The 13,317-nt window shown below is 45.7% G+C and overlaps 1 protein-coding gene across 3 annotated transcripts in view; it reads right to left on the bottom strand.

The window, feature by feature from the left end:
* The window catches only part of LOC119437611 (probable medium-chain specific acyl-CoA dehydrogenase, mitochondrial), a 241,958-nt gene that overhangs the window by 129,455 nt on the left and 99,186 nt on the right, over positions 1 to 13,317 (bottom strand). For 2 of the 3 annotated variants that reach the window (XM_049660744.1, XM_037704609.2), the window contains exon 5: positions 1,388 to 1,488. The exons of the other annotated variant lie outside the window; for it this stretch is intronic. In XM_049660744.1, the coding sequence (XP_049516701.1) occupies positions 1,388 to 1,488 (101 nt within the window). The remainder of the gene's footprint in view (positions 1 to 1,387; positions 1,489 to 13,317) is intronic. 3 annotated transcript variants of the gene reach the window in all.

The raw sequence follows: 13,317 nt of genomic DNA, 5'->3' as shown, positions 1-13,317 counted from the left end.
GAGTTTTATATCAGTTCAAAATGAAGAAATACACTCTCTGAAGCATAAAAGAAATCTAGCCGGCTCGTGCTATGGCAATTTTTCTAACTTGGCTAAGAAGCAAATTGTGATCACTAAGTGTCGTGTAAATATGCATATCATTCTGCTATAGAGCAAACAAACTTGTTCAACAAAGCACTTATCCATTGTAGAGACATACTGAAAGACACAATATCACACAATGTTATTATATGCAATGACTAGCACTCAGCTGATGTCTGTGCCTTATTAAGATTAAAATATTGTTACGTGGAAGCACACTAGGTAAACTACAGTCGAATCTGGATAATTCGAATGCGAAGGGGCCCGAAAATTTGTTCGAATTAAAAAAAGGACGTATTTTTGAAGTATTCGAGCACCATAGCACGATGCACGAACAGTGCGAGTCGTGAAATATCGCGGCGCACAAGCGCGTAGCGAGCGCAGGCCACGAAACTGCCCACGCCGGCCAACGCTCGCTTCCCGATAATGCCAGAACACGAAACTTCAGGGAGCGGGCAACTGGCACCGGGAAATGGACTATTGCCACTGGCTGAGGCAATAGCGAGCAATGCGTCCAGCTCGGCTGCAGCGGAAACATATATAGGCTTATCGTCAGCTGTTCTTCATTACGACAGGTTTCTGGAATGATGAAGGGCATACAGTCCACGACGAGGCACGTACCGCCTACGTTAACTATTGGACAACTCTAGTTTCATCCACTCATTGATTCACAACTTTTATCAACCACTACGTACAGTGCATGTCCCAAGAAATACTGATCCCCTTTTCTGAAAAATTTTAAGCAAGTTCTGGGCCTCATTTCCAGTGAAAAACTGCAGCAAAACATACTTCACTCAAATCTCTCTTCTATGAATAAATAAAATTCTCATCCATTACAAAAATTGCAGGCCACTGATCACAACACACAGGCACAATAACAAGCTCAAGGGCAGATTATTGGCGTAGTGCACGCAAGTTTAACTTCAACACTGGAAATAATTTTTGCCTCCTGATATGACAGGCAATACCTGTTTTTTTCCCCATGATATGCTCCTCTAACAATTATATATATATATATATATATATATATATATATATATATTAGTATGGTTCCTTCTTATACAATCATATTATATCTGCAGGCATTTGATAAAAGGCGACTGGACACCATTCAAAAGAAGCAACACAAATTTACATCACATCTGATCTAATGCTCGTGGCCTTTATAACATGTGATGTACTATAAGCAGCATTTTGCAAACCACAGCCCCTTCTGAGCCCAAGCCAAGGCCCCCGATATGTCTTGAGCAAGGCATTGAAGGGGTGGTGCAATAGCATTAAAGGCTCATAAAGCAAGGGAGCCTACCCCAAGCTCTGTACCCGTCAAAGCGAGACAGATCCCCGAGCAGGCGTGCGCAAGCTCCTCGATGCAGAGGCACGTGTCAAAGCTCTTCAAGTCGGGTCCACCTGAGGAAGGAAGCAGACTTGAGAATTCGAGGGGGGGGGGGGGAGAAGGGGGGCACACAGTATCCAGCAGTGGCCGTATGATAACCTGGCAGGCACAAATGTTTCTTCACAAACCGGTAAAGACGCCACTCATTTTCTTCATTGCAGTCCTAAGATGTATGTAAACATGAAAAGGTGCAACGCAGCAAGAATAAACTCACATACGTGCTGCAACATTCTTGTCACTATGTCAGTAGCCGCAAGTTTGCCTGCATCACTCGAGCATATAAATATTACTCAGAGCAACTGTGATGCGACCGGCATTACAAGAGACCACAAGTAGTTCAAACAACCATTTTGGGGCCAACATGGCCAAGCTGTATGTTGGACATTGCATAGACTTCGCCAAATCTTGCCATATCGCAACCAGCATGAAGCTGGTACAGAATTCTGTTTGCGTTAACCTCTAGGAGGTCATGACTACAGACCTTTAGTGCCCTTTAGGCACCTATAACAGGCTCAAAAACTGTCATTTAAAGGGCAACTCCGGCATTTTTCCATGTCCACTGACCCTAATAAAATTTTTAGTATGTTCTCTTTTCCACTCTGGTTATCGGTGCCAAATTATATCACTGCAAGTTATTTAGGTTTTCTGAAAATGTATTTTAAACATTGGTTGTGTGTTCCTGACTCATGCCCACGAATGTATTACTTTTTACTGGCCACCCTGTGTTTGTGACGTCAGAGACTACACCGCCACTTTGCCCAGAAACAACGAAGCTGGCCAATTGTTTCATGAGACGACGGCCAGCAATCATCATTTTGACAGACGTGATATCTGGTGCTTCTCTTCGTATTGCCACAGTTCAATGCGCTGAGCTTGGGGCATGCATGCTGCTCGCATGACGGCAGGTCAAAAGCAAACGGCAATCCTTCAGCGCTCATATCGTCACTGAAATCACCGTTGTCTAGTTCGAAAGAGCTGGAAAGGCTCCCCGTGTCGTCAGAAGACATTGTCAGTCTCACTTGTTTCGTGTTGGCGCCACGTTTACGGTATGTTTAGCACGCGTTCTGTGTGTTTACGTTGTCTAGTTCGAAAGAGCTGGAAAGGCTCCCCGTGTCGTCAGAAGACATTGTCAGTCTCACTTGTTTCGTGTTGGCGCCACGTTTACGGTATGTTTAGCATGCGTTCTGTGTGTTTACGTTGTCCAGTTCGAAAGAGCTGAAAAGGCTCCCCGTGTCGTCAGAAGACATTGTCAGTCTCACTTGTTTCGTGTTGGCGCCACGTTTACGGTATGTTTAGCACGCGTTCTGTGTGTTTACGTTGTCTAGTTCGAAAGAGCTGGAAAGGCTCCCCGTGTCGTCAGAAGACATTGTCAGTCTCACTTGTTTCGTGTTGGCGCCACGTTTACGGTATGTTTAGCACGCGTTCTGTGTGTTTACGTTGTCTAGTTCGAAAGAGCTGGAAAGGCTCCCCGTGTCGTCAGAAGACATTGTCAGTCTCACTTGTTTCGTGTTGGCGCCACGTTTACGGTATGTTTAGCACACGTTCTGTGTGTTTACGATGTCTAGTTCGAAAGAGCTGGAAAGGCTCCCCGTGTCGTCAGAAGACATTGTCAGTCTCACTTGTTTCGTGTTGGCGCCACGTTTACGGTATGTTTAGCACGCGTTCTGTGTGTTTACGTTGTCTAGTTCGAAAGAGCTGGAAAGGCTCCCCGTGTCGTCAGAAGACATTGTCAGTCTCACTTGTTTCGTGTTGGCGCCACGTTTACGGTATGTTTAGCACGCGTTGTGTGTGTTTACGTTGTCTAGTTCGAAAGAGCTGGAAAGGCTCCCCGTGTCGTCAGAAGACATTGTCAGTCTCACTTGTTTCGTGTTGGCGCCACGTTTACGGTATGTTTAGCACGCGTTCTGTGTGTTTACATTACCGTAGTGTAGGATCTGACGTAATCGATTCGTCGGCATCATATAAAGCAACTACCTGTTCCGGTTTTGGCACCTCGTTTGTTGGTTATTTAAAATTATTGACGAGTTTCTAAGCAAATTGAACCACCCTACCGGTGATGGGACTGTCAATGCCATTTCAAAATGACAATATTCTATTATGGTTAAAACAATGCCGGAGTTGCCCTTTAAGGCAAATGCCAAATTCAGTCATTTAGGTAGGCTCCAATAATTAAAACTTCCCTGTGCATCTGAGGATAAATTAAGGAACACAGCTCATTAAACTTCTGTTTTGAGAAATTCACTTTATTTTCTCAATAAACCAGAATGAGGCAAGTTGCATGGTTACAAAATTAATCTGAAATTCAGTTTGGCTAAACACAAAGTTGTGAAAGCAATTACTAACAAGAATAATTTCAACATTTTCTCAATTCGTGTTGTGCCTTTTTTTACTGAGCAATGGTTTGCATGCAGTAAAGGAACGCTTAACATAACCGAAACTAGGGGCATATATTTGTACTTTGGAACATTCAATGATCCAACGCCCTCAGGAATTCCGGAATGCATGCCAGTCCGAACCTCTGGCAGTTCTTTCAGTGCGGAAAAACCAGGATTTCTGTCTGAGCGAGATTGAAGTTTCCAGCTAACTCTAACAGCAACAGGTCCATTGGTTATGGTAGTGTCCACAATGAGCGCCACATTCTGTGTAAAAGCATTGAAGTTGAAGATGTTGGCTACACACGCAAAGTCTGCGCACAGGTACACTAAGTCACCTTTAAGTGTATCTGCGCAGCTCGAGCCCTTTCGAAAGACAGCAATGTTTTGGTATGATGGCAAAGGTGTAGGTGTGCTGACCGACACGTTTGGAGCGTAGTTCGCCACTTTGCTGCATCATGATGCAAAAGTGGGGCTGCGCTCAGTACAACGGTTCTCAGCGGCACATGTCGTCTGGGACTTGCGGCAGATGGCGTGCAACAAATAAAGCACGCAGAGTGAAAAACTGTCATCAGTAGCCGTCAGTTTGTGCAATGAGGAGATACAGGTCTGGGTGCATGTCTGCAAGTTTGCTCTAATATCTTGAAGCTTCTACGTCGAAAAGGTGAGCGGCATGGTTAGCGGAAGCTCATCTCCAATGGCGAACAAGCGGAGTCCGCATTAAATAGTGGCGGTATTTCTGCTTCCAGAGAAGATCAACATGCACACTTACTTTTTCACTCTAAACTATAAATCAGGGGGGCCTGAAGCAGCATTGTTCTCAGCACTGACAAGAGCAGCAGCTGAAGCCGTTTGTGAGCGAAGGACGCTTTTAAGAACAGTTCCTCAAGCCCAATTTGCCCCTTGTTGTCGACTAAGAAAAGTTAACCAAAGATGCAATAATATGGTGCTTCCGTTCATCTATGTAATATTGCCGCGTCGATATCACTGCCCAGCTAAATGCTGGCGGTAACGAAGACAACATGCTCGAGAGTGCGAGCAATTCCTAGAGACAAAGAGATCCCTTTATTCGAGTACGACGGAGTACTTGTTGCATCTCTGTCAATAAAGCTCCTGTGCTCGGTGAACTGCAACAGTGGTAGTGCGCCATCGTCTCATAATCCCAACGCCTTCGAGCAGCCCTACATCCAGCCCGGCAAGACATCCACGCGTGGAGACACCTGTCCACCACACAAGCCGCCGTCTGCAAGGTCTGAGCCTTGAATTTGGTGCGTTGCAAGGCTCTGTCAACGGCTACTCCTGCTCAAGAAATGGCATTGACAAGTAGCCCAGCACAGGTGACAGTTCAAAACATTCGAGTTCCTGATCCCTTTCATGACACACGTATGAGGATGCAGAAGGCTGGCTGGAGCAGTATGAACGGGTAGCCGAGTAGAATCACTAGCGCCCCGACGAGAAGCTCTCCAACGTATACTTTGCCCTCAAAGGTAGTGCGAGAACTCGGTTCCACAATCACGAGGGAAATCTGGCAACGTGGGACGAGTTTTCCCGCCAGCTACTCGAGACCTTCCGTAACATCGATTGACATGAAACCGCGCAACGCCTACTTGAGTCACGAATCCAGAAGCCAAATGAGGCTGTCGCCATGTTTGTCAAGGACATGGTGCGCTTGCTCCACCACGCAGATCCCAGCATGCCCAAGTCCAAGAAGGTGAGCCATCTCATGTGTGGCGTCAAAGAACAGCTCTTCGCTGGCCTAGTGCGCAACCCGCAGACGACAGTGGACGAATTCACCAAGGAGGCCACAGGAATCAAATGGGCGCTCCAGCAATGCCACCAGAAGTACAATCGCCTGGCCACCTGTGCGCCTGCAGGCGGTGCAGTATTTGCCGTGACCGATGAACAGATGCTACGCCAACTGATACCAGAGATTGCGAAGGAGAATGTAAGGCAAGCAGCGCCGCCGCAGGTGTTCACAATTGCCTCTGTCACTGAAGAAGTGCGACAGGAGCTCCGACAAGCGTTTGCACCTCCCGAGCCACATCCTGAGACGCATTTGGAGATGTGTTGCTGATGATGAGGTCATGGGTTCGTTTATCTGCCATAGCGGCCGCATTCTGACTGGCTCCGAATACCAAAAGATGCATCGTGCGCACTTCTCGGAACTACTAAGCGATCATGAAAAAGGCGCCTTGAGCAGCTGTGCCCTCACAATCGTGCATCACCAAAATTATATTAAAAAGTTATTTTTATATCTACAAGCACAAAATGTAAAACACTAATCAAAGGCATGTGGATACCACTGATGGATTACGAGATGGCCGAAAATATCTAACAGTTTTAGTAGCGAGAACTCATGTGCCCCGGAAGTGCACACAGTGACAAGGCGTAACAAATAAAAAAAAAAACTAGTGGAAGCACCGGCCCTATTGCATTGTGCTGACTGATCTTTCCCACCTGTGTTGATTATTCAAACTTTCCCACGGCACTGCCGCATTCTCCTAGACATTGGTGAATCAAGAAAGAGAGTAGGGGGGAAGGGGGTCCCGAGCCCTGCCCGAGACATATTCATGTAGGCCATCATCTCTTCCCCCTCCCCTTGAGGTTACCTTATATCCGCCCGTCCACAGAACCAAAGTATAATAATGGCACAGAAACAGCGATTGTAAACAAAATTGCCGCCATTCAGGTTGTTGTTGTCCTAACCCACATTTTTGTTTAAGCGATTTCTTGACTTTCTGTCACATGTAAGAGGTCGCCCGTGGCGAGAGATGAGGACGACGAAGTTCGCGGAGCACTCCGAACGGCGCGAGCACTCGAGGCACGCGAACCGAGGCGTAATCCGCGAGGGAGAAGCGACGGAACAGCATTATCGACGTGGCTCTTGAGCTGGAAGGTTGCCTCGTCAGCTATACTCTGACGACGGGAGAGCGGAGGACCCGGCCACGAAGTCGTGAGGCTGGCAAGGCCCAGGTGTAGCTGTAGTCCTCGGAGACGTCCGGACGAAGCTCCTGGGACCGGCCACTGCTGCTCATGGTGGTTCCGGTCTTCTCGAGAATCCCTCTTCCTCGGCCAAGCCCGTTCAACCGATAATCACCGGGGCACCGGGCCGCCACGCAGATCGTCGGAGGGCGAGGAACGCTTCATTAGGCCTAACACGACAGCAACACTCCAATTGCTAGTAGATACAGCGTTCGACCGCTGGCACCACGCTGCGCCGCTCGCGCAAACCGCATTTCTAGGTGGTTTCTTTCGCCGAGGCAATGCCTCCTTTAGAAGATGCCTGCCGCATGAGCCGAGAATAGAGTGACCTAGAATATGGGAGAGTGTCCAAAGCGCCACGCGAATACATGGGAGGAGCGAGGACCTTTTTGTGTGAACTCCCGTGCCGCGGCGCTGCTGTACCGGACACGTGGTACAGAAAAGACCTTTATGGATAGCATTTCTAGATATTAAAGGAGCTTATAACAACGTAGACAGGGAATTGTTGTGGGATATTCTTCAATACGAAGGCATAGATGACGATTTCGTGGAGCTGCTGAGGGAGATATATAGAGACAACCAAGTACAAGTGGTATGGGAAGGTAGAAAAGGAAATGAAATGGTGGGAATTCACCAAGGATTGAAGCAAGGATGCCCTCTGTCACCATTGTTGTTCACGCTTTACGTCAACGGCATAGAAAGACGACTGGAAAACAGCGAATTAGGTTTTGATTTATCCTACATGCGTAATGGACAAATGGTGCAACAGAAGGTCCCTGGACTGATGTACGCAGACGACATTGTGCTACTAGCGGACAATAAAAAAGATTTACAGATACTTGCGAATATCTGTGGGAATGCAGCGACAAATCTAGGCCTTAAGTTTAGCACAGAGAAATCAGGAATTATGATCTTTAATGAACACACGAGTAACTTCGTGGTGTCAATTCAACAGCAAGTAATACCCATAGTGAAGCAATATAAGTACCTCGGCGTACACATAAACGAAGGAAAGAATTACTCAACCAACCACCAAGATAATCTGAAAATAAAGGGGAAGCGGAATGCAGCAATAATGAAACACAGAGCTCTGTGGGGCCACAATAAGTATGAGGTGGTGCGTGGAATCTGGAAAGGAGTAATGGTGCCAGCGCTAACATTCGCAAATGCCATTATATGCTTAAAATCAGATATATTGGCGGGTTTGGAAGTTAACCAAAGATCAGTAGGCCGGTTGGCTTTGGGAGCCCACGGTAATACCACAAATGAGGCAGTGCAGGGTGACATGGGTTGGGCCTCTTTTGAAGTCAGAGAAGCACAGAGCAAAATTAGTTTTGAAGAAAGGCTCAGGAACATGGATGAAAATAAATGGGCGGCTAAAGTGCACAAGTATCTCTACATGAAAAGCGTAGACACAGAATGGAGGAAGAGGTCAAGGAAGTTGGCAACCAAGTACAGGATAATCGAAACTGTAAATAGACAACCAGGGGTCATCAGAAAGAAAGTGAGAGAAATAGAGACCGTGAATTGGATGCAAAGAATGGAAACGAAAAGGACCATGGAGATTTACAAGAATGAGAAGAAAGAAATTAGAAGGGAAAATCTGTACGATAACACAAAGGGCAGTGCCTTGCTATTTGAGGCTCGAGCCGGTTGCCTAAGGACGAAAACATATCGGAACAAATATTGGGAACTAGATGAGACATGTGCATGCTGCAGTAAAGATCCAGAAACCACTCAGCACATCCTGATGGAATGCGACGGGATCCACCCAGCGAGAACCGTAGGTAACGTGCAACTCCCAGAAGCGCTTGGTTTCAAAGTGGAAGGAAACATAAACAGATCAGCCGTAGAGATCAGCAAGAGACGATTGGAGTACTGGTGGAAAAAAAGCAGGGAAAAGATGGATACGACCTGATCTCTTAAAATCATAGGCAGCGACACAAGGTAAATTTTTGAAAAAGAAAAATAATAATGAGAGGTATACAAAAATGCTAGATAAAGAACATGTATAGTATACCTGATTAAATCAAGCAGGCTAGGTGACTATTTGTCGCCGCCCCGTTTCAAAGGGGATGCCAATAAATCATCATCATCATCATCATCGTGGGCTTTCTCCGCTGCGGAAGCCGCGCCAAGGCGGCGGGCGTCTGCTACGAGCCTGATATTTTGGTTGCTATTAGCCAACATCGCAATAATTTGGGATATATTAAGTGCCACGTCACCGCAACGTAATACAGCAGTGACTCACCGCACAGAGAACGCGTTTGCTGGCTGTCAATACGGGTATTTTGTATATTTCCTTCTAGCTCGCTTGGTCCGCGCTTACGCGGCTGTTTGAGTAACGCATTCTGCGCGCTTACTTCATTTAGTTATGCGTGGAATGAGCAACGGGAATGTGCTGCAGAAGAAAATTAGGTGGAGATCGCGATTATAATCAGGAGAACGGGCAGATATGGCTAGCTCATGCTAACGCTTTTACACCCTATCGTTTCCTTTCTTTTATTTCGTGCATTCGATTTGTTTTACAAACTGCCTCCCGCACTCTGCTGTTTCTTTATTAAGGCGTAATCCTTAACTGGCTCTTGGGAAGCGGAATGTGTCCGTCGGCGGGGCCGCGGTATACCAAAAATAAATACTAACCGCGTAACTCTCCCGTCTCGTTCACTTGGTATATATCACAAAGTATAGCGTGGAAACGCACAAATGTGTAACTAAGATGACTGATGGGTCATGGCATTAGTAACTTGACATACTTGCATTCATGTCGCGGTTAACGACAACAGTATGACGTGTGGTGCAAACCCGCATTTTTCGTCCAGAAATCCCTCTTATGGTGTGGGTGTGACAATAAGAACGTGTTGAATGCTAATCTCGATCTCAACGTGTCGAACTTACCCATATATTATGAAGGACTGAGAGCACAGGTAAAGGGTAATAATAGTAATGATAATTTGTGGGGTTTTACATCCAAACATCACAATTAATATGGCTATGAGAGACGCCGTTTTGAGCGCTCCGGTAATTTCGACCACCTGGGGTTCTTTAACGTGCACCTATATCTATGTACACGGATGTTTTATGCATTTCGCCTCCATCGAAATGCAAGCCGCCGTGGCCGGGAATCGAACCCGCGTCCTCGAGCCAACCTACCAAAGCCACTAAGCTACCACGGCGTGTATGTAAAGGGTACGCGAGAAATATAAGGCGGCAAAAACAAGACAAACCAAAATGAATGAAATGTTAACAGTGCAACATTGTGTACGTACGTCTCATTTCATAATTACGAGCGAACGTGAGAAAACGAACATGACGCTTTACGGATGTGCAACTCTTCTTTCGCCTTCCTGTGTTGCAAGAGCGCAAACACTAAGCGAATTTTAACATAAAAGTAACTTTAGGAATATTTATTGCGTATGCTCGCTGATTCGTACACAGCAAATATACTTACTGATAAATATTTACATACTTGTAGTTACGTAATGAAAGAGGCAACTAATCACCAGAACATAAACTTCTCATGTTTTACTGATTCAAGGTAACAATTTAAGTGATATGCAGAATCAATAGCGATATTTATAGTGCATCAAAGATTGCAATATTCAAGACGATTTTACAATCAATATAATGCAAGCACAAACATCATCATGCACTATGAATGCTTGTTAGTTTATGTAAAAAATCACACGTTAACTATTATATAACATGAGAAGTTATGTTGGTAATTTCAGAGAGGATTCACGGATTAATAAAACAAGGCTATTGCTGCAATAACTTTTACATAAGAAATGAGTGAATAGCTAGGCCAGTAGTAGCTATCTATTCATTTCAATGTAGAAAAATATATATTTGTTCACCCTTTTTTTATGTTTATTTACCTATTGGCTGGAATGGTTTTTCTTTCGAATGTCTGAATTTGAAACCAGCTTCGCTCACGGTGAACCTTAAGGTACATCGTGCGCGAAGTTTGTATTGAAGAGTTAGCGTACAGCAAGAATTGTTCGTGTACACCTTCTCATGGCGCTCTGTTCATAATAAAGTATTGTCGAGGCTAAAAAAAAATTATCAATAAACACATATGCATATGGCTCTAAATCACTACTAACCGTGAGCGAAATGCGCGTAGTGGTGAGCGAAGCGGTCACTGCACGCACGTAAGTATTTCACTTGACTGCGCGAGTAATTTACTTTTTTGGTTACTCTTATTAATGCAAGCATGGTGCTATTGCCCGGGTACCTATGCGAATAACGTTTCTTTTTTTTTTACGTTCTTTCCTTGCACGGGCTCATTTAGCGCGTTTCTACGCACGCACAGTTACCGTAATACCGTTCCCGAACTCTAGCACCGGAGCTAGGCCGCGCTGATGAGTTTGATACGTTCGTTTTTGCATTATCTTGCTGCCCAAGCACAAAGAAACGCTCAAAGATGGGTAAGCTCCTTGCAGCACCACACTGTTGAAGTTAAATAGAGTTTAAGTGCTTTGCGTGGAAAACGAACGCAAAAAAACTACAGCGCGTAGCAGACGACCAACGCTTCCCGTGCGCTTCGCGAGCGCGAAAAGCCCACGGGTCCGGAGCAGCAGCGGCGCGGCGCGGCAGTTCACAGAAAAAGGCCCTCGCCGGAGCCGGCGCTTTGGACACTCTCCCATATTCTAGGTCACTCTACCGAGAAGCTGGTTCCTGGCCCTCTCCTCTTTCCTCTCCTCCACTGGATGGATGGATGGATGGATGGATGGATGGATGGATGGATGGATGAGGCTGAACCCTTTAAACCGGGCGGTGGCATACGCCACCTAGCCATGACTATTAACATATTTTATACTTTGTGGTGGGTGAAATTTCACCCCTGCCTTGATTTGATCCACCAATCAGATAACCTCTGTTTGGTTATTTCTACCCGCTTAAAGTCTATTTTGCCTTCACTGTCCCTAAACCCCAATGCTTTGAAAAAATCAGCCCCGTTGCTTTGCACTGTAGGGTTAAGCCCTTTACAGAAAAGTATGAGGTGTTCAGCCTTTTCCTCTTCTTCTCCACACGCACAGCACATCGTGTCTATACCTTGGTACTTGACTCGGTACATCTTAGTCCGCAATACTCCCGTCCTGGCTTCAAACAACAAAGAGCTTCCCCTAGAATTATCATAGATATTTTCCTTGGCAATTTTTTGCTTGAAAGTTCGGTATGTTCCCAGTGCTGATTTCGTCTGCATCCCTGTTTTCCACAGACCCCTCTCTGTTTCCTTAACCTTTTTCTTAACCGCTGTTTCCTGGTTTGCACCCCTCCTGCAGTCCAAATATTTGATTGAGTTTCCTGGTCAGCTTCCTCCATTTTGTATCAACATTCCTCATGTACAAATAACTGAAAACTCTCCTTGCCCACCACTTTTCTGCCATTTCTCTCAATCGCTCCTCAAATTCTATCTTGCTGCTGGCTTCCCTGCCCTCGAATGACGTCCATCCCATGTCACCCTGTACCCCCTGATTTGGTGTATTTCCGTGTGCTCCCAGAGCCAGTCTACCTACCCCTCACTGCTTAACTTCCAACTTTGCTCGAACCTCTGATCTCATGCACAGGACCGCATTGCCGAAAGTCAAACTAGCGACCATCACCCCTTTCCAAATCTCTCTCACCACCACGTACCTATTGTAATTCCACAGTGCCCTATTTTTCATCACAGCTGCATTTCTGCTACCTTTAGCCGTCGCATATTTTTCATGTTCCGTTAGGTACTCAGCCCCATTGTTTATCCACACTCCAAGATATTTGTACTTATCCACCACCTCCAGCGTAACCTCCTGTATCCTATGCTCGCTGCCCTGATTATCATTAAAAGTCATGACTGCCGATTTTTCTTTACTAAACTTCAAACCTAAGCTATCTCCCTCTTTACCACAGATGTCCATTAATCTCTGCAAGTCTTCCTTGCTGTCAGCCATAAGTACAATGTCATCTGCATACATCAGTCCTGGTAATGACTGTTTAATCCATTCTCCCTGCTTGAAATAGGAAAGGTTGAAGCCAAGTCCGCTCCTCTCTAATTTTTTCTCTAATCCTTGTAAATACAGCATGAACAACAGAGGTGACAGAGGGCACCCCTGCCTAAGCCCCTGCTGTATCTCTATAGGCCCAGATACCTTGTTTTCCCATTTTATAAGCACCTTGTTACTTTTATAGATATCTTTTAAAAGATTTCTTACTCCATCTTCCACATCTAGAGTGCCCAGTATGTCCCACAAATCCTTTTGGATTACACTGTCATAGGCTCCCTTGATATCCAGAAATGCAAGCCATAGGGGCCTGTGTTCCTTTTCTGCTATTTCAATACACTGTGTCAATGAGAACAGATTACCTTCTAACCTTCTTTGTTTCCGGAACCCATTTTGTAGTTCCCCCAGCACCTCCTCGCTCTCCACCCATGCCTGCAGTCTGTCCTTTATAATCTGCATCACCACCCTGTAAACCACTGACGTCACTGTTATGGGACGGTAG

The sequence above is a fragment of the Dermacentor silvarum genome, chromosome 1 (assembly GCF_013339745.2).
Source record: "Dermacentor silvarum isolate Dsil-2018 chromosome 1, BIME_Dsil_1.4, whole genome shotgun sequence".
Lineage (NCBI taxonomy): Eukaryota > Metazoa > Arthropoda > Arachnida > Ixodida > Ixodidae > Dermacentor > Dermacentor silvarum.
Note: the sequence above shows the minus strand (reverse complement) of the source record. Positions and strands in the feature narration are given on the sequence as shown.